At 49.1% G+C, this 27,816-nt stretch overlaps 1 protein-coding gene across 7 annotated transcripts in view; it reads left to right on the top strand.

Moving 5' to 3' along the window:
- The window catches only part of LOC119458271 (glucoside xylosyltransferase 1), a 364,373-nt gene that overhangs the window by 306,241 nt on the left and 30,316 nt on the right, over positions 1-27,816 (top strand). For 2 of the 7 annotated variants that reach the window (XM_049670974.1, XM_049670971.1), the window contains exon 4: positions 11,598-11,790. The exons of the other annotated variants lie outside the window; for them this stretch is intronic. In XM_049670974.1, the coding sequence (XP_049526931.1) occupies positions 11,598-11,790 (193 nt within the window). The remainder of the gene's footprint in view (positions 1-11,597; positions 11,791-27,816) is intronic. 7 annotated transcript variants of the gene reach the window in all.

The following is a 27,816-nucleotide window of genomic DNA, read 5'->3' as shown; positions in this document are numbered from 1 at the left end:
TATACGCCAAGGGAGCAACTCTACTAAACACGGAACTTGCTGTGATTATTAAGTCATAAAAAAAAACGGGAAAACGCTACTTTTCCATGTCTTCAACGCAATGCAGTGGCGTAATGCGGTGAAGCATACAAGGTATCGCAGGGAAGCGAGCGAAGAACTTGCGCTCATTCGCAGTGTAAGCAACGCGTTATTATAAAAACGGTAAAGCTCACTGGGACACGGTTCTCGCCTTTATCCGCAGTGAAACATAGTGTGTTGCGATGAAGCTAAGTGAGAATTTGAGAGTTTACTAAGTGTAAGCAACATGTTATTATGAAAAAACCAGCGTAGCTTGCACTGGAGGCGAAATGCTAAAGAGACAGTGGAGCTGATGGGCACGTCGCTAGTCCTGGCTTTTGGGCTAGGCTAAGCACTACCAAGCCATCACCATCATTTTTCGGAATTTATATATTATTGATTATCAATTAGCTATTGATTGGCTATTCATTGATTATCAATTGACTATGGTAAGGTACAGGCCGTGTATTTGGGCTAGGCTAAGCACAACCAATTCTTCCCCAAAATATGCCGGAATTTCTTGATTATTGATCGATTAGCAATTGATTGGCTATCGATTATCTATCGCAGGGTATCGGCCACGTATTTGTGCACTACCAAGTCATCCCCAGCATTTCTCGGAATTTATTGATTATTTGTTGATTATCGATTAGCTGTTGATTGGCTATCGATTGGCTATCGCAAGGTATTGGCCACGTATTTGGGCTAGTCTATGCACTACCATCACCAGAATTTTCTGGAATTTATTGATGATTGATCGATAATCAATTAGCTATTGATTGGCTATCGATGACTCACTAAGCTGAAGTAGTCCCAACCATGCTTAGCTAGATTTATCCAGGCTCAGTTTCGTTAGTTCAGAAGAAGAAGACGCCGTTTCGAACAGCTGTGTTTTCTGATGCTCTCGGACCTCGCGCGACTACAGCGATTATTTCATCCCAATTGACCAGATTCTTTCACCAAACTCCGTGAAGTCCTCCCGGACATGTGGACATGAATTTCACAGGTGGGAGATCTCGGATTTGTATTCTAGAGGACTTTGAGTGAAATCGGCTGCCGACGCCGCGCTAACCCTAACCTCGACTACGGCCACGCCGGGGTCGAGGCGGGTCCTGGGCGGACACCGATAGCAACAGCGGGAGCTTCTCGGCTGTTAGAAGAGATGGCTTCGGCCATGCACATAGAAGTCGACGGGGAAGAAGTTGACCCGGCTTTATGCACGCGAGCCAACGGCTGGAAGACGGCCGGGGAGAAGTTGAAGAAAGGACCGCCCGGAAACGGAGGCAAGGCGGCTAAGGCCCCGCCTGACACCAGCTGCAGTCCAAAAACGGACGGCGCGGAGCGTACAAAGTACCCGCCTATTAACAAGGGAAGGCTACTGAAGAAGTCACTGATGCCGGAGCTCCCGCGAAGCGACATGAAGATCGTCATCCGACCACGTGGCGCGCTCTGCGTTAGTGAACTGACTAGAGTAGAATTAAGTCGAGCTCTGGCGGCGGCAGCACAAGTCGCAGCAGAAGAAGCAAGAAAGGACGTCATCTGCCACAACAGGCACCAAAACATTCTCGTAATAAGCACCCCCCGGCGAGAGAACGCTGACCGTTATGCGGCGGTCGAGCGCATCGACGTCAGGGGAACGGCATACGAAGTCCATACATGCGAGGCCGCACCTCATGGAACCGTTCAAGGCGTGATTCGGGGCATTCCTCTAGAGGACACGGCCATGGACATCCAAGAGCAAGTCGTGCAGGACTATAACCCCACGGCATTACAAGCAAATCGCATCGGCCGATCTCGGTCGGTGGTCATCGCGTTGCCGGAAAGGAAGGCCCAAGATATGTCAGATACGGCAATCTCCTTACGGAGTGCACATTATGTAGAAAGCAGATTGAGGCATGTCAAGCCTGCGGCCGGTTGGGGCATAGAATGGATGTGTGCCCAGACCCTCACGACAAAATCTGTCGAGGGTGCGGAATCGCCAAGCCCACCGAAGATCACTTGTGTGAGCCCAAGTGCGGCCTTTGTGGCGGCAGCCACATCACAGCGGACAGAACATGTAAAGCGCGTTTCAAGACTCCTTTCGTCGTCCGGCAACGCCGATGGGAAAGGAAGCAGCAGAGACGACAAGAACGAGGACGAAGTCGCGATCGTGGAGGTCCTGCAGGCGGACCCCGACGAAGCGACGGTTCGAGATCAAGGACGCCGACAAGGAGCGCCGCAGCCGCTCCCGGTCGCAATCACGGGACGACGAGCAGGGAAGTTCGAGGCGGTGGAGCGAGCTCAAGGACGGCGTAGCGCCGGCACGGGGACAGCGTTCGAGGTCGAAGGGACGGCCTGGAGAACAACAGGGATCAGCAACTAAAAAGGTGGGCTCGGCCAATGGGTCTCCCAAAACGCTCGATTCGGAGTTCCCCACCCTCAACCCCTCCTCCCCCTCCTGTCAGGCTACAACTAAGGAAAATGCAGAAATTGCGGAGCTTAAGCAGATCATTGCAAAGCAGAACACACAGATATTAGAACAGAACGCCCAAATTAAGGGTCTCGTGAGCAAAATAGATCAATTGGTCGCAAAGGCAGACCAAGGGACGGTAAACGACCAGGCAGAAAAAAACGCAGCGGCGGAGGCCCCGCGGAAAATGCCTCGTAGGAGGTCACCCCCTCCGACTTCTAGCAAAACACAGGCACCGCAGAGGCAGGAAGCCATGGAGTCTGAAGAGGCTCAGACTAGCCAAACGGCTCAGACTAGCAAAAAAGCCACCCGTTGAAGAACAGAAACAACTCACGTATGGCGAAACGATCATTCTAGCGGCAATGAAACGCATGGAAGATCGACTTAACACGCTCGAGACTAAACACGAAAAGTATGCGGAACGAGTGGCGGCCATCGAGATCCGAATGAAACCCACATCGTTAAAGAAGGAACGAATGAGTAGGATCAAGAAGGCCATCTCAATGAGAAAGGAACGGCTGGAGACAGCCGCCAACGAGGGCAATGGCGCAAAATAAAAATAGAAGGACTAAGAAAATGAGCCGCAAAGAGCTGACGGCCATTTTTCAATGCAACTGCCGAGGAATAAGATACAAATACATGGAATTGGCACTTCACAAGAATCAGGTTGAAACTAGTCTGGTCATTCTTGTTTTACAAGAGACAAGGGAAGTTACAAAAATTCCGGGATACGTTACATACACCGACCCAACCAAAATGGGTACGGCGATCCTAGTGGAGAATCACATAGCAGCTACTCAACATCTTACTGCACAATCAGGGTGTGAGCACACGCTGGTGGAAATACACGCAAAGGAAATTGGAAGTAAAAACAATATTTTCGTTATGAGCGTATACTGCAGACCATCGCAAAGACACTATGAATTCGATCGAGTTGTGATGGACGCGTAGAAATTGGCCGGGAACACGCCACTCCTGATTTTGGGCGATTTCCACGCGCCGCACACCTTATGGGGGTACAAATTTCAATCCAAGAGGGGAAAGGCTTTGGTCAAGACTATGGAAGACCTCGACGTTTCTCTACTCAACGAATCCGGAGTAGCCACAAGAAGAGGCAACAGCTTCTCCAGAGATACACCAGACCTGTCCTGGCTCTGCTGAATGCTGGATATCTCGTGGAAGTGCGAGGACGTGGACTTGGGCTCTGACCACACCATCATCACACTCACCATACGGGGCCCAGACTTCCGGGCTAAGCTGGGAGCAGCTCGCATAACGGACTGGGATAAGATGCGTGCATACACACAACAAGACGGCGAAGACGCGGACGAAGGGGACCCGCATGACACCTCGTACAAGACATGGGCCAAGAAACAAATGAAGATCCTCGACAAATTCACCCAAGAAATTGCAACTACAACGAAGGTACCTTTCGTTGACAGCAGGCTCGCTCACAAGTGGGCGGCCCGCACTCGCTCACGAAGCGCAGGAAGAGGAAAAGGCGCAACAGGAAGCTTGCGCGTCGGATAGCCGAGCTTAACAACGAAATTTCGGAATACGTGGCCAAGCTCAGCAAAGAGAACTGGCTGCAGGTATGCGACGGCCCTCAGGGACAGCTACCCGTGGGCAAGACATGGAAACTGTTGAGGCACCTAACAGACCCCGCAGGCAGCAAGACAGCAAGCAACCGGTTGCTGACGAAGGTCCTAAACACATACGACGGAGACAGCGACCGGCTTATGAAGGCCCTAGAAGACCAATATTTTCAAACGGAGCGAGGGCAACACCCGATCCCGCGAGAATACACAGGACCCAGCAATGAAGACCTGGATAGGCCGTTCACGATCCCCGAGATGTGGACAGCAATTGACGAGAGCAACAAGAAAAGCGCTCCGGGGAGAGACGCCATCACCTACAGGTTGCTCGCCAACATAAGCGGTAGGACGGCACAATCTCTGCTCGAACATATAAATAAGGCTTGGGAAACCTCTCAACTCCCGCCAGAGTGGAAATAGGCCGAGGTGCGATTCATTCCCAAACCGGGTAAGGCCCCCGCGATTGAAAACACGAGGCCAATATCGCTGACCTCCTGTATTGGCAAGGTGATGGAGCGTATGGTACTACGTCGCCTTCAGGAACACCTTGAAGTCTCCGACCAACTTCCGAAGACGATGTTTGGGTTCCGCAAGCATTTATCAACACAGGACGTCATGCTTTAGCTTCAAGAGCTGGTAATCAAAAAAGCTACGCGAAACAGCCCCAGGGCAATCCTCGCCTTAGGAAGGAAGGAAGGAAAGAGTGGAGAAGGAAAGGCAGGGAGGTTAACCAGTTATGCACAACAGGTTTGCTACCCTACACATGGGAGCGGGATGAGGGGGAATGAAAGATGGGGAGGAGAGAGAGAGCACACAGCACAGCACACACATCGTCAGTCACTCTTGCGTGGTACCTGACATCACTGTCACAGCCGCTTGTCCAAGCCCGTTGCTTTCAAAAAATGTGGTTGATCCCTCTTATATAGGAATCGGTATAGAACACGAAAGTGAAACGTGTCTTCACAGAAGTAGTGTAATGTTTATTGCACATTGATATATAATGTCTATTGGTGTTTTGTGGCTAAAGCGCCCTTAGGCGTTGATGCACCCACGCTGACGCCTGGTGGCACGTCTCCTCCATCACGACTACCAACGTCGATGACCATGAGCAACCGTCGTGCATATGGAAGCTGCACTACGCTGCACACGCTAGCACAACGCGAAAGACGAAGCACGTAACTGACACACTAATACAACGCGCAAGACAAAGCACGTAACTGAATCGTCACCGAGTCAAATCAGCGCGTATAGCGCGTCGTAATTGCAGCCTCCGCGATCAACTTCAGAAACATTTTCAGAGCTAATTGCGGAGGCCACGCTCCGCTGTGCTGAGTACGGTGAACGCCACCTAGGTGGCGTTGGTAGTGCTTCTTGATGCCAGCGTCCCTTCGAATGCTGGCATCGAGGCGTCGTAGTGCTGAGACCACCGAAGCGTTCACTGTCGGTGCGCGTTAGTGTCATAATGCAGTACTTCTCTTTTCTGCTCGTAGGCGGCGGCACCGCCCCGAGCAAGAGCGCGGGTACACGGAGGAGTGTTAGATATATAAGGCGCGTCTGTGTAGCTCTCTGCAAATGCGTTTGTGGCGCAATGGGTTAAACGCTCGGCGATCTATCGTCGCGGACCGAGAGTTCGTGGGTTCGATTTCCAAATTTTGCATGTTTGTGGAACTTTTTCTTCTGGTTTCTTTCTTTGTATTATGTTCGTGTACATTGTAAGCTGACGTATTTCCGTGACGGAAATACGTCAGTGAAGTCTTGGTGGACCCCGGCATAAAACACTTTCGTGTTAAAACCGAAGTAGTCCCTTCGTCACCTTCAGCTGCGATGTCTTCTGTCGACGACATGTGAAAATCACTTCAGCTGACATTGGTCTGTTGTCAAGGTGCGCTAGAACGGACGCCAGGGACTGTCTCTGAACATTATATTCAGGACAGTCGCATAGAATGTGTTCCAGTGTCTCCTCGCAAAGACAGGCATCGCAAAGAGCGTTGTCGGCCATTCCAATCAGAAGTGAATAAGATTTAGTGAATGCCACCCCTAGCCATAAGCGATAAAGCATAGTGGCCTCTCTTCGGCGGAGTCCAGATGGCATACAGAGATGCATAAAAGAGGGCTGGTGGTAGTGACAATTGCTCCGGTTGGTCTGGCCGCTGGTTGTGCACCATGGAGAGAGCGTGATCTCCTGGGCAAGCACTCGAAGTCTGCTGGCAGCGTCGGACCGTGAGAGTGGTATGGCCTCTTCCTGTGTGTCGTCAAGAGCTGCCCGAGCGGCATTATCGGCATCTTCGTTCCCTATGACACCGCAGTGACTTGGAAGCCACTGAAATGCCACGTAGTGTCCTTTCTCATGTGATGTCTGGAGCAGGTGCCTAATATCGAATACGAGCTGTTCGTATGGCCCGCGACGCAGAGCTGATAGCACAGATTGTATGGCTGCCTTAGAGTCAGTGAATATTGACCATTGTCGAGGTGGTTCCCGATTGACGAAACAAAGTGCAGCGCGAAGAGCAGCTAGTTCCGCAGATGTCGATGTCGTTGGGTGGTCAGTCCTGAAGCTGATGGTAGTCGCTCTTGCTGGGACAACCACAGCACCGGACGAACATTGGAGGTTTGTGGAACCATCAGTATAAATATGTACACTGTCCGCATACCTCTCGTGTAGAAGAAGCATAGACAGTTGTTTCAGCACAGGTGACGATAGCTCAGATTTTTTCTTGATTCCTGGTACACTGAGATGTACTGTGGGGCTAATAAGACACCAAGGGGGCATCGATGGTTTAGATGCAGCGGTGAAGCCCGAGGGAAGTTTGTCGTTGTACTTGATGATAGTTTTCGAGAACGATGCTTGGCGTCTGTCTGAAGGTAGTGTTGCAAGGTGGTGATAGGGGGCACGTGCAAAATGTCTGACGTGCGTTCTCAGGGCTTCCACCGTAATGCGAGTTTGCATTGGATGGTCCCCAGCAATCGCAATAGTTGCCTCTGTTGACGTGCATCTGGGCAAACCAAGGCAAACTCTGAGTGCTTGAGCTTGTTCTGCCTGCAGAACACGAATATTTCTCTTGCAAGTGTTGTTCAGTACAGGTAGACTATATCTTAAAAAACCGAGAAAGACAGCTCTGTAGAGTTTCATCATTGCGTCTACTGACATCCCCCACGTCTTTCCTGTCAAGTATTTAAACAACTGGGAAATTGCTGTCAGGCGCCGTTTCATGTAGGCCACGTGCGGGCTCCAATAGAGGTCTCGGTCAATGATTACGCCAAGAAACCTGTGGGTTCTGACATAGGAAATGGTCCGCCTATTGATTGAGATGACATAAGGCGTCATTGGTTTACGAGTAAATGCCACTAGTGCGCATTTTTCTGCAGATATGCTGAGACCTTGTTTACACAAGTAGCTCGCTGTCAAAGTTGCTGCTCTTTGAAGCCGCGCACGTATCGGTGGACGTGTGACTGCCGAAGTCCAGACACAGATGTCGTCTGCGTATATTGAAATCTTGATGGTAGTTGGTAAGTATTGAGCATGTCCAAGAAGAGCGAGGTTGAATAGCGTCGTGCTGAGAGCACCGCCTTGAGGAACGCCTCTGCTGGTATAGCGTCGCGTAGTCGGGCCATCGTCAGTTAACACAAATAATGATCTTGCAGATAGGTAACTTGCAATCCACAAGAAGACTCGACCACCTAGGCCAACCGTTGCAAGAGCATCGAGAATGGCCTCATGTAGTACGTTATCGTATGCACCTTTTACATCTAAGAATAAAGCTGCAGATAAACGCTTACGGGACCTTTCGTGCTGAACATATGAAACGAGATCAACTACATTGTCGATGGAAGAGCGGTCACGTCGGAAACCAGCCATGGAATTCGGATAAATCTTGTAGTGCTCAAGGTACCATTCCAGGCGGCCAAGGATCATCCGTTCCATTATCTTTCCTACACAGCTGGCCAGCGCTATTGGGCGGTAACAGGTGAGCTCGAGTTGGGATTTGCCCCGCTTCAAGAATGGCACCAGGCAGCTTACTTTCCTTTTCTAAGGCGGTTTACTCGCCTTAGATCTCAAAGGGGCGTTCGACAATGTTACTCAGGCTAGTATACTCACCAACCTCAATGAGACGAGGTGCGGGAGGCGCACTTTCGGATATGTCAAAGACTTTCTGTCCTCCCGCAAGGCACGAATATTAATGGGTGAAGAGCGATCAGAGCCCATTGAATTGGGGGAGCGGGGCACCCCACAGGGAGCAGTGTTATCACCACTCCTGTTTAATCTGGCCTTACTGCCACTGCCACGATTGCTAGACCAAATCGAAGGAATCGGACACGCGTTCTACGCGGACGATGTTACAATATGGACGGAACAAGCGGGCTCCGACGGCTGGATGGAGGAGACACTCCAAGCGGCAGCACTCACAGTGCACGAGTACGCGAAGACCTGTAGACTCAGCTGCGCGCTGCAGAAGTCGGAACTCCTCGCAATCCAACCAGGAAAGCCCCGCAAGCAGCCCCCACCAGACATCTGCATCCAAATTGACGGCACCACAGTCAAGCCGACGGACACATGTAGAATTCTCGGACTCTTAATACAAGACAATGGCAAAGCACATTCCGCCATCGCCAAGATGAAAACCAGCGCGGAGAAGATCCTAGCCATGCTGAGAAGGGTTTCAACTAGAAATAGAGGACTCAAGGAAGACGACGCCCTCAGACTAGTGCAGGCATTCATAACATCCAGGGTAACATATTCGGCCCCGTATCTCAATCTCGACAGGACTCAAAACAATACACTCGATACCAACATCAGAAAGTCCACCAAGCAAGCCCTCGGCCTACTCATCTATTCGTCGGCCCAGCACGTTCAAGCCATAGGGGCACACAACACAGTCCACGAAGCCCACCTGTCTAACCAGCGACTCTGCCTGAGCCAGACAAATCATGGCCACGCGGTGCTGGATAACATAGGGTGGCGCAAGGAGAGAGCAACCATCAAGAGGTACATCCCAACTGAATGAATGACGACAATCACCACCAAGCCCTTACCCCGAAACATGACGCCGGAGAAAAATGACGGCAGGAGAGAAGCCAGAGCTCAGGCGATTAATTCCAAAATGCAGCGATTGGAGGGGGCCCTATACGTGGATGCGTCCCTCGTCAAGGGCAGCAGCGAAGCAGTGGTGCTGGTAACCGACGGGGAACGGTTGATAAACAGCGCTGCAGTCAACAAGAAAGAGTCAGCGACAGCAGAGGAAGTGGCCATAGCCCTGGGGCTCATCCAACCGGGCGCCAGGGTAGTGGTTACCGACTCCAAAAGAGCTTACGGCGGCTACAGGAAATGGGTGATCTCCTCAGAGGCAGCCGCGATATTACCGAAGAAAAGGGCACCGGAGCGAGCCGTAGAGCTCGTATGGGTGCCTGTCCACACAGCGGCAGCCGGCAACGTCATAGCCGATTAGCATGCCCGAGCAATGACCCTCCGGGCAGGGCAGGCGCCGACACCACCAACCCGGTGCTCTCGTACAAAGAGATTACCTCCGAGTATAGGGAGGATCGGCGCACCTTCCCCGGGCCGCACCGCACCATTAGCAAGGAACAACAAACAATCATCAGGCGCATTCAGGCGGGTTCGCTTACCAACCCTGCCCTGATGAATAAATTCTACCCAGAAACCGAAGAGGACATTTGTCCATTTTGCAAAAATTACACAGGCACCCTCGCACACATCCTGATGGAGCGCACGTCACTCAAATCCCCTATACCCCGCATCCCCCCTCCGTCCCCCACTACCCCACCCCATGAGCGATGGGAGACCTTACGGTCTAGCCCCGCCCTGTCGATCCAGTTTGCGCTGACGGATAGGGGCCAGGAGCTGCTGGCCGTATATGGGTCCCGAAACCAGGGAACCACCCCATCCGTCGTCTGAGAAGACGCCATCAGTTTGAGCTCAATAAATGTTTTCTCTATCTCTCTCTTCGTTAGTTCAGAGAGGTATGTGCCATTGCGTTTGAACTCTTTCTGCACTGCCGCTAGGATCGGCCCAAATTTTGCCCGACGTATCACGGACTTACGGCCGGCCTGAACAGCTCCGCTGTTAAAAGTAGCAGAAAGAGTATACACAACGACAATTCATCACTACACTAAAATCATTCCGGCACACACCAAGTGTCGTCTGCTTGTGTTAAAACGTTCCTCGCGTTCACGCGAGCTGCGCGTTCAGTGCTGGTCTCGAGCTTTCTTTTCGCGAGCACCATGAATCGACCTTGTTGCCTTGTGGGCTACAAATTTAGCGATCATAAACCTGTCAAACTGTCCACCGTGTCCCTCTGCAAGGCAACACGTGAGCGGTGTGGTTGCAGCCGTAAATTTACGCCGGATGATTACTACTACACTAGAGCGATTTAGCTTGTCCCGTGTTCGGGTAAACGCAAGCGCAAGCGGACTGGGCCTGCGCGTTTTACCGGATGAGCGGAACCGCAAATGTCAACGGCTAGCACGGTGCAGCCACCTGGTGGCACAGAGCTCAACCAAACAAACGCACAGCTAATACAGCATTAACCGAGTGTATTCTACTTTGCTGCTGGTGTAAATTTTCGACAGGAGCGTAATCATGAACACATTGCCGGTTTAAATGTTTAAAATGTTTTACCATTGGTTACAGCAATTCTACCTCTGTGTTTGGCTGGTTAAGCTCTGTGGCACCCGGTGGTTGCACCGTATAGACCACTCACCTTTAGGCTAATCCCCTTCATCCCAGCGGTAGTAGTATGGAGGAGGTTTAGTTTACGCCTCCGCCTATCCGTCAAAACGCCCAGCTCGCAAGCGGTTGTCGAAATACCGGACACACTTGGTGCTGCGACAGAACACTGACAACGTACGCTGCTTGGATATCTCTCACAGGGATCGACAGCCAGGCCATCGGAGAGGTTCGAAAGGCTTCGTGCACTGGCTCTAAGACAACCGGAAGTAGAAGACACGATATCACATCATGACGCAGAGTCAGGGAAGCCGGAGCTTAGCCACGATTACTCGGCGAACGAGTTGAGGAGAAAACGCACGGCTAGTAAGGAGGATAACTCGTAATCGTCTATATAGCTCTCTTAATAAGAGACACTTCACTTAAATTGTAGCGCAATTTTTTTACTAAACTTTATGCCCTTTGCGTCTACAAATTTTGTCCAAACCATTACACCGCCCCTTTCCGAGTTAGCTCTGTAATTGAGGTCCACAGAAGAGGGCTGTCTACCAGATGCCTGGACCAGCTGTTTTATGCAACTGCACTTTTTGAAATGGCGGATAATGTGGCTCACTTACGGCATAGACTTCTTCAATTTGCAAGCGCTCAGGTTACCCGTTTTAGCAGTCATAGTTTTATGGGGAAATGAAGCTACACGAGCATTCTGCTATAAACAATCTGAATCCGTCGTCATGCTAACAGATAAAACGGCAAACTTGCAGGATATCATTAGGATGCGGAAGCTCTACAAGCCAGTTTAACATTATTTTTACAGAGTATGCTTCCGAATGAAGATGCCGTCATCTACGTTGACACAGACGTGGTATTTCTCCACCCGGTCGAAGACTTCTGGAGAAAATTCTACGCCATGAATGAGTGGCAGATGGCCGGCATGGCTCCGGAGACAGAGGACTTTAAAAAAAACTACTACTTGATAAAGGGACTCCACCCTTTCGTGCAGCCATTTGGTAAGAGCAGTTGTTACAGCCTCATAAACTTCAACACACTTAATATGTTAACATAGTTAGTGTTGTAGTTATGGTTAATTTGGGGCACTTGTACCGAAGTGCAATTGAGGGCATCGCTAAAGGCGAACAGTGTAGTCGGCTGGCACCCTACTATTATCGCTACCGTCACGTGGGAACAAAAGCCATGCTATCCGGAGCTCGCATGCACACTGACGCTAATTTTTAAGTTTACACTGCTGTTATTCCAGCAACAAAATAATAAAAAAGCGGTTGGAATTCGTGAAAAGCACGACTTTATAAAAGCACACCTTCAAGGCAGTCGTTCTTTGCACTATATAATAGAAGTAAATATGTGGCAACATTTGCGTATCATGTAATGTTAGATCAACGTCTTGTACCCGCTTTTATGCATAAGACGGATGTTGAAGCTCACTCATAACCTCTCACTCATTGTTTCTATAAATGATAAGACGGCAACCGGAGATCGACAGGTGACCTTCGTCCCGCTGCGGGCACGATGATGATGATTAGCACGATGATGATGGCTGTAAGAGGGGGGGGGGGGGGGGTGTGGGCTGATGATGATGCTGTTATAGTGGTGGGTCGGATAGAAAATGAAAACACGGGAACATTGAACAATACTACCCTAAAATTGTATTATGCGCTTTTACAACAACGTCTTCACAAAAAACTTAGCAGTGAAGCACGATGTTTTTTAGCATACTGCAGGCTCCGATGGCCCTTGCAGGAGTGGTTACAAAGGTAAAACAACAATCTCGAACAAACATTATTGGTTGTAACATTTCTTCTTTCTGGGGTTTCACGTACCGAAACCAGTTCTGATTATGAGGCACGCATAAATTTGACTACAAAAAATTCCACAGTATTATAACACACAGGACTGTTAGGTAAATTGTTCCAATAAGAGATTGCGGAGGGAAACAGTGAATACTTATGTGTAATAACGTGGCTTGGAGGTTGGCGAATTACCTTACTGTATTTAGCTCTTGATTAGTGTAAAAACGGATCAAGTAAGTAACGTGACCGTGGAATACCGAAGTGGCAATGCTACAAAAGGGAAATGAATTTAAGGTTTCAAACTATTATTCGTTGTGCAAGTAGTTCTACATTTGCTATCGATAATAGTTCAGAGACACTGGGTCGCCTTGAATAATCAGAATATATGAATCTGACTGCCAGTTTTTCTATTCGCTCTACTTTATCAATTAGGTGTTTTTGATAAGGGCTCCAGATTAAATCAGCATATTGACGCGAAGTAAGCTGCCCTGCCCACTACAGGCACCGATCGTCAGAAGTCCGCACCGATCCGCAGGAAACAAATGGATGGTCGTCGCAACGGACTACCTAACGCGGTATGCGCAGAAACCAAAGCTGTGCCCCGCGGAACCGCTACAGAAGTCGCGATGTTCTTTGTCCATGAAATCTTGCTACGTCACGGGGCCCCTTCCGTCTTAATAACCGATCGAGGAACTGCGTTTACTTAATGCAGGAGATCGTCACGCTGACCCACACCAATCATCGGAAAACCACGGCCTATCACCCACAAACTAATGGACTAACCGAGCGCCTCAACAGAACTATGGCCGATATGATCTCGATGTACGTTGATGTAGAGCACAATTCCTAGGACCAAATTCTACCATACGTGACATTGGCATACAATACGGCTGTGCAGGAAACCACCCGATTCACACCATTTGAACTGGTTTATGAGCGCTGCGTAACAACACCTTTAGACGCCATGCTCCCGGTAGACAACGGAACAACAAGAAGTGACAATGCTGGCGACATCGTCCAGAAAGCCGAAGAAGCTCCACAGCTTGCTCGCAACCGCATCCGCAACCAGCAGAGTGTCGACGCCCGCCGTTACAACAGTGGCCGAAGGAACATTCAGTACGAACCCGGCGACTACATTTGGGTGTGGACACCCGTCCGTCACCAGGGGCTGTCGGAAAAATTACTGCGCAGATACTTTGGCCCGTACAAGATCGTCAGGCGACTCAGCGACGTGAACTACAAGGTCGTCCCTCAGAGTACTAATATTGTCACCCAGCTAGTATAGCTAGAATAGTTGGCCAGCAGCAGATAGGCAAAAAAACACGTCAGCCTTTAATAATAGCTGGACCTCGGAGAGCGCGCGCGCAACCACGAACTTCGTCGTTCTCGCCTCAAGGGGCCAGTGTCACCACGTGCCAACTTATTTCGCGTCATTGCTCCCCTCTCAAAAGCGACCGACCCGGTCGCTTCAAGGGCATGGGGCGAGCAATATGGGCAAGAGTGCCAACATGGAAAGAAAAAAAAAAACAAAACATACAGGCATGTACACAATGCTGAAGCGCTTTGTGAGGGATGCTTATCCCTCGCGTGCGTAGTACGGCTTCATCCGTACTACGTGGATGACTTCAGCACGGGGACGGCGTCGGTTCGAACTAGCATCAGAGCTTTGAGGCACCACCTCATAGTTCACATCACTGAGGCGGCGTACAACTTCGTAGGGGCCGAAATAGCGGCGCAACAATTTCTCCGAAAGCCCACGGTGTCGGATAGGTGTCCACACCCACACGCGGTCGCCTGGTGAGTACTGGACGTTCCGTCGGGTCCGGTTGTAACGGCAGGCGTCGGTATTCTGCTGGGTGCGGATGCGATTCCGAGCAAGCTGGCGAGCTTCCTCTGCTTTCTCGACGAACTCTTCAGTGGTGTCATTCCTTGTGGTTCCGTGGTCTACCGGGAGCATGGCGTCTAAGGTGGTTGTAACGCGACGTCCGTAAACGAGCTCGAATGGTGTAAACTCGGTGGTCTCCTGCACAGCGGTATTGTAAGCAAACGTCACGTATGGCAAAATTGCATCCCATGTCTTGTGTTCCACATCAATGTACATGGATAGCATGTCGGCCAATGTTCTGTTCAGGCGCTCTGTTAAGCCGTTAGTCTGGGGATGATAGGCTGTGGTCCTTCGGTGGTCAGTATGCGTCAGCGTGACGACTTGTTGCATCAACTCCGCTGTAAACGCTGCACCGCGATCAGTAATGAGCACAGCGGGTGCACCGTGACGAAGCACGATGTTGTGGACGAAGAAGCTGGCGACTTCAGCAGCAGTTCCCCGCGGCACAGCTTTTGTCTCCGCATAGCGAGTTAAATAATCGGTTGCCACGATTATCCACTTGTTTTGCAAGGAAGAGGTGGGGAACGGACCAAGAAGGTCCATTCCGACTTGCTGGAACGGCGCCGGAGGCGGATCCAAAGGCTGAAGGAGGCTGCAGGCTTGACGGGTGGGACTTTACGCCTCTGACAGTCACGGCACGTTCGCACATAGCGCTGAACCGACGAAAATAGGTGTGGCCAATAGTATCTCTGCCGTATGCGCGCTAATGTCCTCGCGAAGCCTAAGTGGCCGGCACAGGGATCGTCGTGACATGCCTGTAAAACTTCCTCGCGCAGCGCCGTCGGGACGACGAGAAGGAACGTTTCTTGGCTGTTCTCAAAATTTTTCTTGTACAGCACATCGTTCCGCAGGCAGTACGATGTCAATCCTCGTGAAAGTGGGCGTGGGACAACAACGTCAGCTCCCTCGAGATATCGGATGACTGGAAGCAGTTCAGAGTCTGCACGTTGGTAGTCAGCCATGCGCACCACGTCGACGACACCAAGAAACGGCAAATCTAGCTCCAAGTCGGAGGATGTCAAGGGAATAGGAGAACGTGACAAGCAGTCAGCGTCGCTATGCTTACGGCCCGATCTGTAGACAACAGTCATGTCGTATTCCTGGAGGCGGAGGCTCCAACGAGCGAGGCGACCTGATGGGTCTCGTAGATTGGCAAGCCAGCAGAGCGAATGGTGATCACTGATCGCTCGAAATGGCCGGCCGTATAAGTAAGGTCGGAACTTGCTGATGGCCCACACGACTGCTAAACATTCTTTTTCGGTGGTTGAATAATTAGCTTCTGCTTTTGTGAGGCTACGGCTCGCGTACGCAATTACACGTTCTGCGCCGTCTTGCCATTGAACCAGAATAGCCCCGAGTCCTACGTTGCTTGCGTCTGTGTGACTTTCAGTTGCCGCGGTGTCATCAAAATGCGCCAGCACTGGAGCGGATTGAAGGCGTTTGCGCAATTCGGTGAAGGCCTGCTCTTGGTCTTCCGTCCATGCAAAGGGCACATCTTGTCGCGTCAGTCTCGTGAGAGGTCCTGCAATCCTCGAGAAGCCTTCAACGAAACGGCGGTAGTAAGCGCAGAGGCCCAGGAACCGCTGAACAGCCTTCTTGTCTTTAGGGTGAGGAAGCTCTGCAACGGCAGCGAGCTTTTCTGGGTCTGGTCGTACTCCTTGGGAGCTGACCACGTGGCCTAAAAACTTGAGTTCCCGGAAACCAAAGTAACATTTTCAGGCTTGATGGTGAGGTTTGCCTTGTGTATTGCGGTAAGGACACTTCGTAGTCGAGTGAGATGTTCATCGAACGTGCTGGAAAACACAACAACGTCGTCTAGGTACACTAGACACGTCTGCCACTTTAATCCGACGAGTACAGTGTCCATCATTCGTTGAAACGTAGCAGGAGCCGAACAGAGACCGAAAGGCAGGACTTTAAATTCGTATAGCCCGTCGGGAGTCACGAAGGCGGTTTTTTCACGGTCACGCTCGTCCACTTCGATTTGCCAGTACCCTGACTTTAGGTCTAACGAAGTAAAGAACTCAGCATGACGCAGACGGTCCAAAGCGTCATCGATCCGTGGCAGGGGGTAAACGTCGCGTTTGGTGACTCGGTTAAGCCGTCTGTAGTCAACGCAGAAGCGGAGCGTGTTGTCTTTCTTTTTTACTAGTACGACAGGCGACGCCCACGGACTTGTCGACGGCTGGATGACGTCATCATTGAGCATTTCTTCAACTTGACGCTTAATCGCCTCCCGCTCCATAGGTGACACGCGGTATGGGTGCTGACGAACAGGCCGCGCCGACTCCTCTGTAACTATCCGGTGTTGCGTAATGGAGGTGCGCTGGACTTTAGATTCTGTGGAAAAACAGTCAGAGAATTCTGTCACTAGGCCCAGTAGCTGATCCTTCTGTGCATCTGCTAAGTCAGCATTAATGTGGACGCGGGTACTCAGGCTGGCGTGAGTTGTTGCATCCGGTGAAGTCACTTGTAACGTGCCGACGTCGGAGAAGTCAGCAATGTCGTTCAGAAAGGCCACAGCTGTACCTTGAGGGACGTGCTGATACTCATGGCTGAAGTTTGTCAACAAAACTTGCGAGCACTTATTTTGTATTCGAACAAGGCCCCGGGCGATGCAGATGTGTCTTTCGAGCAACAGCGGGATATTTGCCTCGGCAATACCCTCATAGTCGTCGAATGCGTCGCAGGTTACGAGGGTCAATACGCTGCTCCTTGGCGGCACCGTGATGTTCTCGTCGACAATCCTCAAGGCGTTGACATACGTGTCGTCAGTGCTGCTCCCTGCTAAGGCCTGCGCCGTTGAAAACGTTACCAGGGACTTCTGTAAGTTTATCACGGCTCCATTAGCCTGCAGAAAGTCCATTCCCAGAATTAGGTCCCTCGAACAGCTTGGGAGGATAACGAAATCTCCGAGGTACGTAAACCCACGAATGCTCACTCGCGCTGTGCATCTTCCTACCGGGGTTAGCAGATGGCCGCCTGCAGTGCGAATCTGCGACCCAGTCCACTCGGTAGAAACTTTCTTCAGCTTGCAGGCAAGGTCCATGCTCATAACTGAGGTGTCCGCTCCAGTGTCGATTAACGCTGTTATTTCTTCGTCGTCTACGGTGACGGGAATGTTCGACGTTATTACCTCTCGTAGGGTGTTTGACTGCGTCTGTACGTCTGCGTCGTTCTGTTTTGGTCGTTGTCGTCGGAGTGGAGGATCTTGCGCACAGTCGACGTCAGCGGCCTCACCTCCGGAGGTCGCTGAACTCAGTTTTCCCGAGCCGCCGGGCTAGGCGAGCGGCGTCTGAGAGCGCCGCGAGAGAAGGCTTGGCTTGGTGATGGTGACCTGTAACGAGCAGGAGACGACGAACGGGGCTCGTGCCATCGTTGATCACCATTGCGACGATTCGCGACGAAACTCTCTATTTCCGGCGGCCGCTCACCAGGTCGTGGACGAGGTGCATTTGGGGCGAATCCTCGGAGCCCCACATGACGATAAGGACACATTCTGTAGATGTGCCCGGCTTCGCCACAATGAAACAAAGGGGCTTGTAGTCTGCGGTGCGCCAGACGTCGCTCTCCTAGTTCTTGCTTCGGCGATGTGCGGTGTGCTGCGAGGCCTGAAGCTAACGTCCAATTGTTGAGCGGGGTGTACCATGCTATACGCACTTGAGGGTGGCGGACGGCGTACTGCTTCTGCGTAACTCATTTCAGGACGCCGTCTCTGCTGTGGTTCCTCGTACTGTTCAGGAACATGGACGGCCTGTCGGACCTCGGCGCGCACCATTTCCGCAATCGAAAGTTGTCCCACAGAGGCAGCGGTCGTCTGCATCTTCTGCAGTTCCTCCTTGATGACAGCCCTGATGAGTTCGCGCAAGGCGCCGACGTCGTTGCCGAGGGTAACGGCAGAGAGCTCCCTTGAAATCACGGCGTCGCGGTTGTATTGCCTGGCCCGTTGTTGAAGGGCCTTTTCCATGGTGGTGGCTTCGTCGTGGAACTCTGCCACTGTCGTCGGCGGATTTCGAATGAGGCCAGCAAAGATTTCCTCTTTGACGCCGCGCATTAGGTGGCGCACCTTCTTTGCTTCCGTCATAGAGGGGTCCGCACGTCTGAAGAGCCGATTCATGTCTTCTACGTACGCCGTCACTCGCTCATTCGGGCCTTGGATTCTCGATTCCATTGCTAACTCCGCCCTCTCCTTCCTGTCCGCCCTGGCGAAGGCACTGAGGAACTGCCGACGAAATTCTTCCCATGACGTCAGTGTCGCCTCGTGGTTCTCAAACCATATTTTAGCGGAATCTTCAAGAGCGAAGTACACGTATCGAAGCTTACGCTCGTGGATCCAGTCGTTGACGTTGGCGACCCGGTCAAAATGGTCAAGCCAGTCGTCGGCGTCCTCTGAAGCACTCCCGTGGAAATGATTCGGCGTCCGGATCTGATTGACGACCACGTGCGATGCTGCAGTAGCGGCAGGAGGTGGTTGGTTCGTCATTCTACTTCGTTCGGGTAGCAGACCGTGCTGTGGCTGGAGTCCCTGGAGACGTCGGCTGGTACGTACGTGCACAGGGGTAAGCTCGGCCGAACTACTCGCCGGGCTTTGGTCTGGGGTACGCTCCGGAGATCTTAACATCGACCGTACCCCGCACCTCCACCAGAAATGTCACCCAGCTAGTATAGCTAGAATAGTTGGCCAGCAGCAGATAGGCAAAAAAACAGGTCAGCCTTTAATAATAGCTGGACCTCGGAGAGCGCGCGCGCAACCACGAACTTCGTCGTTCTCGCCTCAAGGGGCCAGTGTCACCACGTGCCAACTTATTTCGCGTCAATATGAGCTCTAGCCGACGACGGGCACGAGCCGAGATTGTCCACGTAGTACGGATGAAGCCGTACTACGCCCGCGAAGAAGTGCCCCTCTGATCCACTCTCTCCCATGCCCTCTGTCACCCTTTACCCTACCCGACCGGCGACCGGGACGGTCACTTTTCACGTGGGGAGTAATGACGCGAAGTAAGCTGCCCACTACAGGCACGGATCATCAGAAGTCAGCTGCCCACTACAGGCACAAGGTCGCCAGAGAGAAGACGACGAAGGGCGCAGGTGTGCGCGCGGTCTCTTGAGTGTCGGCCATCATTAAAGAAGGCTGTTCTCTTTCGGCGAGCTCCGATTAATTATCTTCGTGACAATATTCTAATGATGGTCTAATAAGTTCCAGATAAGTGATCGTCTAATTTCACATGTGGCGGAGTATTGCGCAGCTTCCTTCTTGAGAAGGACAGTTTGCCTTCGGTGGTCTGACATGTGTAGGAGATGTGAGGTTCCCAGTTAAGGTTCGATGTGATATTAAGGCCCGGGTATTTTACCTGATTGCGTTTGCCGAGTGCGGTGTTTTGGCGAGTATCAACGAAATGAATTACATTTTAATTGTTAGTAAATGTGACGCATTTTGTTTTTGACGCATTAAGTCTCATGCTCCACGTATCGCACCATGAACGGATGGATTGAAGTGAATTGTTTAGTTCGATTTGGTGTCCTATTTTACCTGCAACTGTGTATACTACACTATCATCGGCAAAAATCCACATTTGGACCATTCCATGAACATTGAACTGAATATAATTAACATACATAATAAATAAGAGAGGAGCAAGAACGAGCCCTTGCGGAACCCTCGACGTAATGTCAAGTTTCTGCGAAACACGTTGATCTATGGCCACACTTTGTTTCCGATTTAACGGAAAGCTGCAAATCCATGAAAATGTTTTGCTGTCAATACCAAAGGCGTTTTGTAATTAAATCTTGAGGCGGGACAACGTCCAATGCCTTGCAAGAATGTAAGAATATTGCGTTTATTTTGGTCTCCATCGTTTATTGCATTAGCTATGTCGTCCGTTAACTCAGCGAGCTGGGTTACGGTGGAAAGACCCGATCTAAACCCGTGTTCTCGGCTGTAAAGCAGTCCATTACTTTTTAAATGTGATATTATTGCCTTTAAAATTATGTGTTCTATTAGTTTGCCACAAGCACTTGTTAACAACACAGGGCGATGGTTATTTAATTCTAATTTCGAACCTGATTTCGGAATTGGAATGATCTCAGCATTGCGCCAATCTTTTGGTAGCGTTGCTGTTTCAAGGGAGGTGATAAATATTTTGTGCAGGTATTTGTATACCCATTTGGCGTAATGATTTAAAACGAATAATTATAGTTATTGAGGCCAGGGTATTTCTTCAAATCCAATTTTTCTAAAAGAGAAATGATCCCTTCTTCATTTATTGCTAATTCTGGTATGGACACTCTCAGCGGATACGGTTCTAGTTAGGCGTTACAGGCATGTTTCGTGAAGACAGATTGGCAAAAACTGTTAAGCTCCTTCGCAATGCCTTCCGGTTCGGAAATAATGAAATCTGAAGTTTTTATTTGTGAAATGGCTTCGCGTTTATCAGCCAAGTATCGCCAGCATTTCTGAGGGCTTTGCGCCGTGATCAAAGGTAGAGTAATGTTATGGAAACACGACTTCGCTTTTGCGATTTTATGGTGCAAAGTAATAATAAGGTTATGGGTGTCGCCGTTCGTTCCTTTATTCCGCTGGCATTTTATCTTTCTTTTCGTCTGTATTATTTCTCGAGTTACCTATGCGTATTCTCTGTTGATACGTTTTTTTTTTCTTCGCGGAATAAAATTAGCTTCGCAAAAGGAAACGATGTCTTCAACACATGACCACAGTTCGTTCGCGTCTGTCATTTCATTGAAATCCGGCAAGTTTGACTCTGGGGAGCTGAACATGGCAGGATCGTCAGCGCGCGCATAATCTTTTACATGTGTGGGCAGTTGTTATTTGTGTTGCCGAGTCGGGGCAGGATAAGATGATCGCCTTGTGATCGGAAATACCGTTTTCTATGGACACGGTATTCCTCAATGTCTTTCATTTTACATCTGTAGTTGCGATTTCTGTACATCTGCAGTAACAATGTGACACTTCACCTGCGTCGGCTATATGCGGGATGCTCCGGTAACCTGCTACTTTGCTGTGCCACTTATTTCTCAAGGTCGCCCATCAGCGTGGTGGCATGACGCCGACCATGTGACGCCGACGCAGTGATGAGGATGGAATGACGAAATTATGACGCCGATAAAGCGACAAAGGCAGTATGATGACGACGGCATGACGACAATAAGATGACGACGTTTGAATGGTGACGACGGTGTAACAATGACAGCGGGACGACATGAGGTCAATGAGATGACGACACTGGCATGACGACAGGGATGACAAAGCTTGAGCGACGGCGATGGAACGACTACGACGGTATCACGACGGTGGTGGTACCACAAAAAAGATCGTGTCCTCTATACGCCACGAGCGCCGCCTCGCTTTTTCTTTCTCCTCCTTTCTTTCTACGGTGCGGCGCACTTTGATTTGTGGTATTTCGGGTTCTCTAGTGGATGACTTGGAAGTCACGCGTTATCATAGTCGGTGACGTTGTAGGCAGTGCATATTGTGTACGGTCATTTGGGCGTGTGATTTTGACTCAGGCTTGAAGCGAAGCTCGCTCGATAGGAAGTGCACGCGAAATTATGTTTGCAATTTAAATTTTTTTACTGCGAAGCATTTCTTTGCTTAGTCGCAGCCAAGGTCAAACGCGAGGCCGTCCAAGGGGACAGGGTTTGTCGCCGATGCGCACGCACCCCCACTCGCCCGCTCACTGGCTGCTATTGGTTCGGTCGCTCCTTGCTTCACAAGCATGCGCAGCTAGAGTAACTGGAAAAATTTTAGAGTATCGCATTTGTTTTCCGCGCGCCGCCGCCTGCCGCGGCCACCGGTGATTGGGGTGCTCGCGTCACGTGACCTTTTGCCGCCATATCCCTTCCAAGCCCTTTCAGTTGGCACGTCGAACCCGTAGCGTACGCACCGCGCACGGAGAGCCCTTGGTCGTTTCGTTCAACGCTTGCGTTGCGCTTGCGAACACAGGCGTCATAAATAACCCATCATCATGCCTGGTTGCTTTGCCTTCGGGTGTAGCAACCGAACGGAGTCCGGGAAGGCATGGGAAGGCATTTTTATGTATTCCGTGCGGGAAGGACGACGGTGAACGACGTTCTGAGTGGCTCCACAGAATTGGCCGCAAAAACTTCGCGCCCTCGAAGAACACCCGCTTGTGCGAGGTAAGTTTCTTGAATAACTAGTTTGCTGGACAGTTATTGCTTTCAAGCGACTGTACTTGCGTGTGACCGCTAAACTTTACCGGTCCGGTTCACGCTCATCGCTCTGCGTGCGGCTATTGAACACTATGTAGCTAGCACACGTGGTTTTGAGTGAGCTGTTCTGTTCACGTGGCTCGCTTTGTTTCACGCTATTGAAAATCGCCCAGTACCTATCTTCAAGTAAGCTCTTCGGTTCGCGCGGCCCGCTTTGCTTTGCGCTAGTTTCCAGTAAACTGTTCGGTTCGCACGGCTCGCTTTGTTTCGCGCTATTGAAAATCGCCCAGTACCTATCTCTCAAGTAAGCTCTTCGGTTCGCGCGGTCCGCTCTGCTTCGCGCTTTTGTTTCCTTTAAACTGTTCGGTTTCGTGCTATGGAAAATCGCCCAGTACCTATCTTTCAAGTAAGCCCTCCGGTTCGCGCGGCCCGCTCTGCTTTGCGCTATTGTTTCCAGTAAACTGTTCGGTTCGCGCGGCTCGCTTTGTTTCGCTCTATTCAATATCGCCCAGTACCTATGTTTCAAGTAAGCTCCTCTACTTAGTGCTGTTGAAAACATCGTTATACGAACTTTCTAGCAAGCTCTCCACTGTTTCGTTCAGTTTGCGCCCCGCGTTTGAAGAAAACGTACCTACATGTCAAGTAAGCTGCAGTGCTTGATTCGCGCGGCTCGTTGGAAACAACAAACATACATTTCAAGTGAGCGTGTTGTGCTCAGAGGGGGAGCGAAGTTGTTAAAGCATTTAGTGGATTAATGAGTGTTTATCCATTAGATAACTTCAGGGCAGGTACGACAATATCTGCCAAATATTCGTAGCGGAAATACGGCTTAGATTGCACATAAAATACTGATTTCCTTTTTACGCGACGTTAGCGTGTGTACGTTTTCTAATAAAAAAACCGCTGCGTTGTAGTGCGCTGAGCGATAGCCTTGCCACAGTGAGAAACGGTCAATGGAAGGCGATAAACAATGCTCGTGTCAGTACAGTCGTCTGCGCTATTGGGCGATTGGCTTAGCTGCACACTTAGGATTTATTCACATTTATTTATTTATTTATTTATTTCATTCACATGAATTTATTTTATTTCACATCTTATTTATTTATTATTCACATTTATTTTATTCACATCTTGTAGCCCTCTTACTCAAACCCGTCAAATAGCTACAGAGTAAAAGGAGATGGTTCCCATGAATAACGTGTTTTAAACAAGCACCTGGTCTATACAGAAAATGTTGCTTCAAAATGTCTTCTATAGATTTCCTGACAGTTTTTTGCGACTACTTACACTTTAGATATTTTAAGCACTGTCACAGGGTGGGTTTATTAACATTCCTATTTTTCTTTGTTTTCTCCATGGACAAACTATAGGACCATTTCATCCCTGATGATCTTGAGAAACCAAGAGTCGATGGTAAAAATAAGTTGAAGTGGAAGGCAATACCAAGCATTTTTGCACATTGGCCGCAGAAAAATCTTTGAAAGTCACCATTTCCTAGACTCCAATACTCGCTGCAAGCAAGCACAGTCTCGCACTCAGACTGCCGCCAGCCAACAACTGATATCCTGGGAGATGCAGTTGAGGCACCTCAACCAACAGGGAGCCAAGGAGCACCAGAGGTCCCAGAAGACACTCCAGGTACCCAGGGAACACCTAGCTGACTTCCTAAGAGGGACTGAAAGTTCTGCTGTGATTGGAAATCCAGCAATGGAATGCACTACAGCAGGTACTGTGTGTATTATGCGGTTACGCAAATTCACAGTAGATTTGAAAACATAAATTCTAGTGTGAAATCCTCTGGATTGCATTTATTGAATTGTGATCAAGTAATAAGCATTGCCTGAATGTAAATGCGATCAATTAAAGGGAACACTCTTGTATGTGGCCTTCACTTTGCTGACACTCTTGCTACAAGTGGTGAATAAAGCTATCGCTTGTTTACCTACAGCATGATCAAAACAGACAGGACAGTAAGTAAAGGATTAGACGAGCACTGTGGCGAACTCTTACGGCATTGTCGCTGTATTTTTCATGCCTGAGAAAATTGTCCAGTCTTTGCCAGGCTGTGCAATCACGCGCAGAGGCCTCAAATTCAGTATTGCACAGGGCTTGCAAGAACAGACATAGGTAAAGCGTAGTGCCGTGTGGTGACCATGTTTGCAAAATTTTGCTGTCATGTGAATCATGTTACATTGGCTAGATGGGTCGATCTATCAGTAAGAGATAGCATGAACGCTTTTCTAGATTGAAGAATGCAGTTCAAGCATTTGAATTTGTATTGATGCCTGGCCTCGCCCAGAAAGCCACTCAAGCTCTTTTACAGCATCTGAAAGTGACAGAGTTGACTGCCAAACTTTAGATACATTGCATCTGGCTTAGTGCATGTCAAAGTGCCATCAAGACTCGTGTATTCTTTCACTTCCCTATTCCCTTCCCCACATGTAGGGTAGCAAACTGGACAAAGTCTCGTTAACCTCCCTGCCTTTCCTTCTGTCTCTCTCTGTTTGAACCGGCCATGTATGCTTATTCTTTATTCTGTGTGCATTTTTTGAAGGAACAAAGACGAGAAATTTGTCTCTGCCTCACAGTGAAGGCATATTTGATTTGAAAAAGTGGTGACAAGTGCATAACCGAGGCATCAGTAGCGCTACACAGAAAAGAAATACACTAGCAATAAGCTTGCAGCGTGAGTAAAAATGCATTGTGTGTAAACATTGAGTGATGGCAAGCAAACGTCTTATCAAGCAGGTTGCCACCAGCCGGCAGCTGATTACCTGGTATGTTCAGGTGACACAAGGAACAGGGAGCCAAGGAGCACCTGAGGGCCCAGAGGAAACTCACGGTATCCAGGGAGCATCTGAGAGCCTAGGAGGGGCTGACAGCTCTTCTGCGACTGGAAACTCACCAACGGAATGCTCTACAGCAGATACAGGTACCGTGTAGTTAAGCACTAATTCGCAGCATATTTGCAAACATCAATTGTAGAGTGAAATCCTCTGAACTGTATTGTATTGAACCGTGACCAAGCAAAGTGATAATGAGTATTGCCTGATGTAAAGTGCAGTACACTGTTAAAGTGAACACTCGTATGTGCTGTCTTCATTTTACTGCCATTTTAGCTACAGGTGGCAGTTAAATCTCTCACATGTTTACCAATGTTCAGTAGTGCTCAGTGCTTGCAAGAACAGACACATGTAGAGATTAGTGCCGTGCGGTGACCATGTTTGCGAAATTTCGCTGTCATGCGAATTGTGCACTTCGGCTAGACTGGTTGATGATCAACTCGAAATTGCGGGAACATTTTCTCTAGGTTGAAGAACCAATTTGGATTTACATTGCTCATGTACACCTGTTTTTTGTTACATCTGCTTTGGAGGAACAAAAACGATAAAGCCCACATCATAGATGAGGCATACCAGATAGAAAAACGTTCTTGTTTGCAGTGCTATTAATATATGGTCTGTCTGTAGACTGTTACTTTCGACATGGGGAGTGAAAACCAGGCCATATGAAAGTTGTGCAATATCATAGCCACAAGGTATGGGCACCCACGAACCACATGCCCCCACCCCTGTAAAGGAGATCGCAGCCTGCACATCCTCGCGGATAAACCCCACCTTCTGAAAAACTTGCGTGGTCATCTGGTGAGACAGCAGAAGATAGTTCTAGATGAGGCAACTGTGGTGAACAATAAGTTGCCAACCAATGATGTATGGCATTCTGGAAGCAATTGCATTTCCTTGTAGTTGCTGAAACTAGCCCCTTTATTCTGTGTTTTTGTTTTATTGTTCACAAGTTCTCATACTTCAGTCTCTGCAAATCAACAGCCTGTTACATCCACTGCACGCCTCTGCCAGCAACCTCCTCTTGCTCTTGTCTTGCAACAGCTGACTCCATGTTATGCCTGCAAATTTCCTAATTTCATCAAACCACCTAATTCTCTACCGTCCTAAACTGCGCTTCCCTTTTCTTGCCACCATTTTAGTTATACTAATAGGCGAACCATTATCTATTCTACGCATTTATGACTTTTCTTCTTAATCTCAAGTATTATTTGTATAAATCTTTGTCACTGACCTGTACACGACGATTTTCATGTTTCGGTGCCCGTAAGAACACCTTGTTTGAGTGACCAACTTGTTCAAGCAATTAAATTGGTCACTGCTGAAACAGCTGGTGTACTCTTGAATATGTGCCAAAGTGACTTTGTGTAGATAGGGTAAAGATTGCCATCCATTTTGTTAAGCTACATCACCACCTTCGAGAAAAAAAATACAATTTTTGTCACAAGGCTGCCGTTACATTTTTGTCTTGTAAAGTCTATGTAGTTGGAACCTTTCAGCTGATTACATTATTAAAACTATAAAAATATTTTTTATTCTATTTAAAATTTCTTGAAATATGAGTGTTGCGCCAACCGTCACAACTTTGAAATGGTAGGCACGAAACAAATGCCACTTGGCAGGAACCTAATGGGGTTAGTAAAGTGCAACACACCACCATGATAGCCATATTTTGGAGCAAAAGTGCATGATCAAAAGGCTGAAAAATGTAACTTGTAGCACATTGTTTTCCGAAACAATTGCCATAGTATGAAAAGTCGCCACTCATTTTGGTTATTCTGCTTCATTGCACAGCCTAATGTACACAGAAACAGCATGTAAAACTTCATGCAAAAAATATTTATTACAGAAAAGTTATCACTGCTTGTGTAACTATAAAATAATAAAAACGATTTGAGAAAAATGGGTTCGAACGTAAGCATATGTCTAGGTGTTAAAATCCCTCTAGTGAAAGTGTTTAACTTATTTGAAAACACAAGTGTCCCAGAATACTTCTAAAAGATTTTATAATAACTACTAAACGAATTAACATTGCATAATATTCAAAGGGAACAATATATTTGATGGAATTACTCATGTTTTGAAATAAATTAAGTTTGAGATGCGAGCAGGAGGGGTTGGAAAAACACTCATTACTTTTCGACAGCTTAAGGTGGAAACTTAATTTTTTTTGCTAAATATTCTAGAATAACCAGAGAGCTTATAATAGTAGCTTCGAACCAATATTTTTCATAAATGTCGTTTTTGAAGGTCGTGATATACCTTAAGGCTGTTGTCACTAGTTAAAAGTTCGAGTCTCTAAATGTTACCTCT

The sequence above is a fragment of the Dermacentor silvarum genome, chromosome 7, assembly GCF_013339745.2.
Source record: "Dermacentor silvarum isolate Dsil-2018 chromosome 7, BIME_Dsil_1.4, whole genome shotgun sequence".
Taxonomy (NCBI): domain Eukaryota; kingdom Metazoa; phylum Arthropoda; class Arachnida; order Ixodida; family Ixodidae; genus Dermacentor; species Dermacentor silvarum.
The sequence above is the reverse complement of the archived record's forward strand: the minus strand, read 5'-3'. Positions and strand labels throughout refer to the sequence as shown.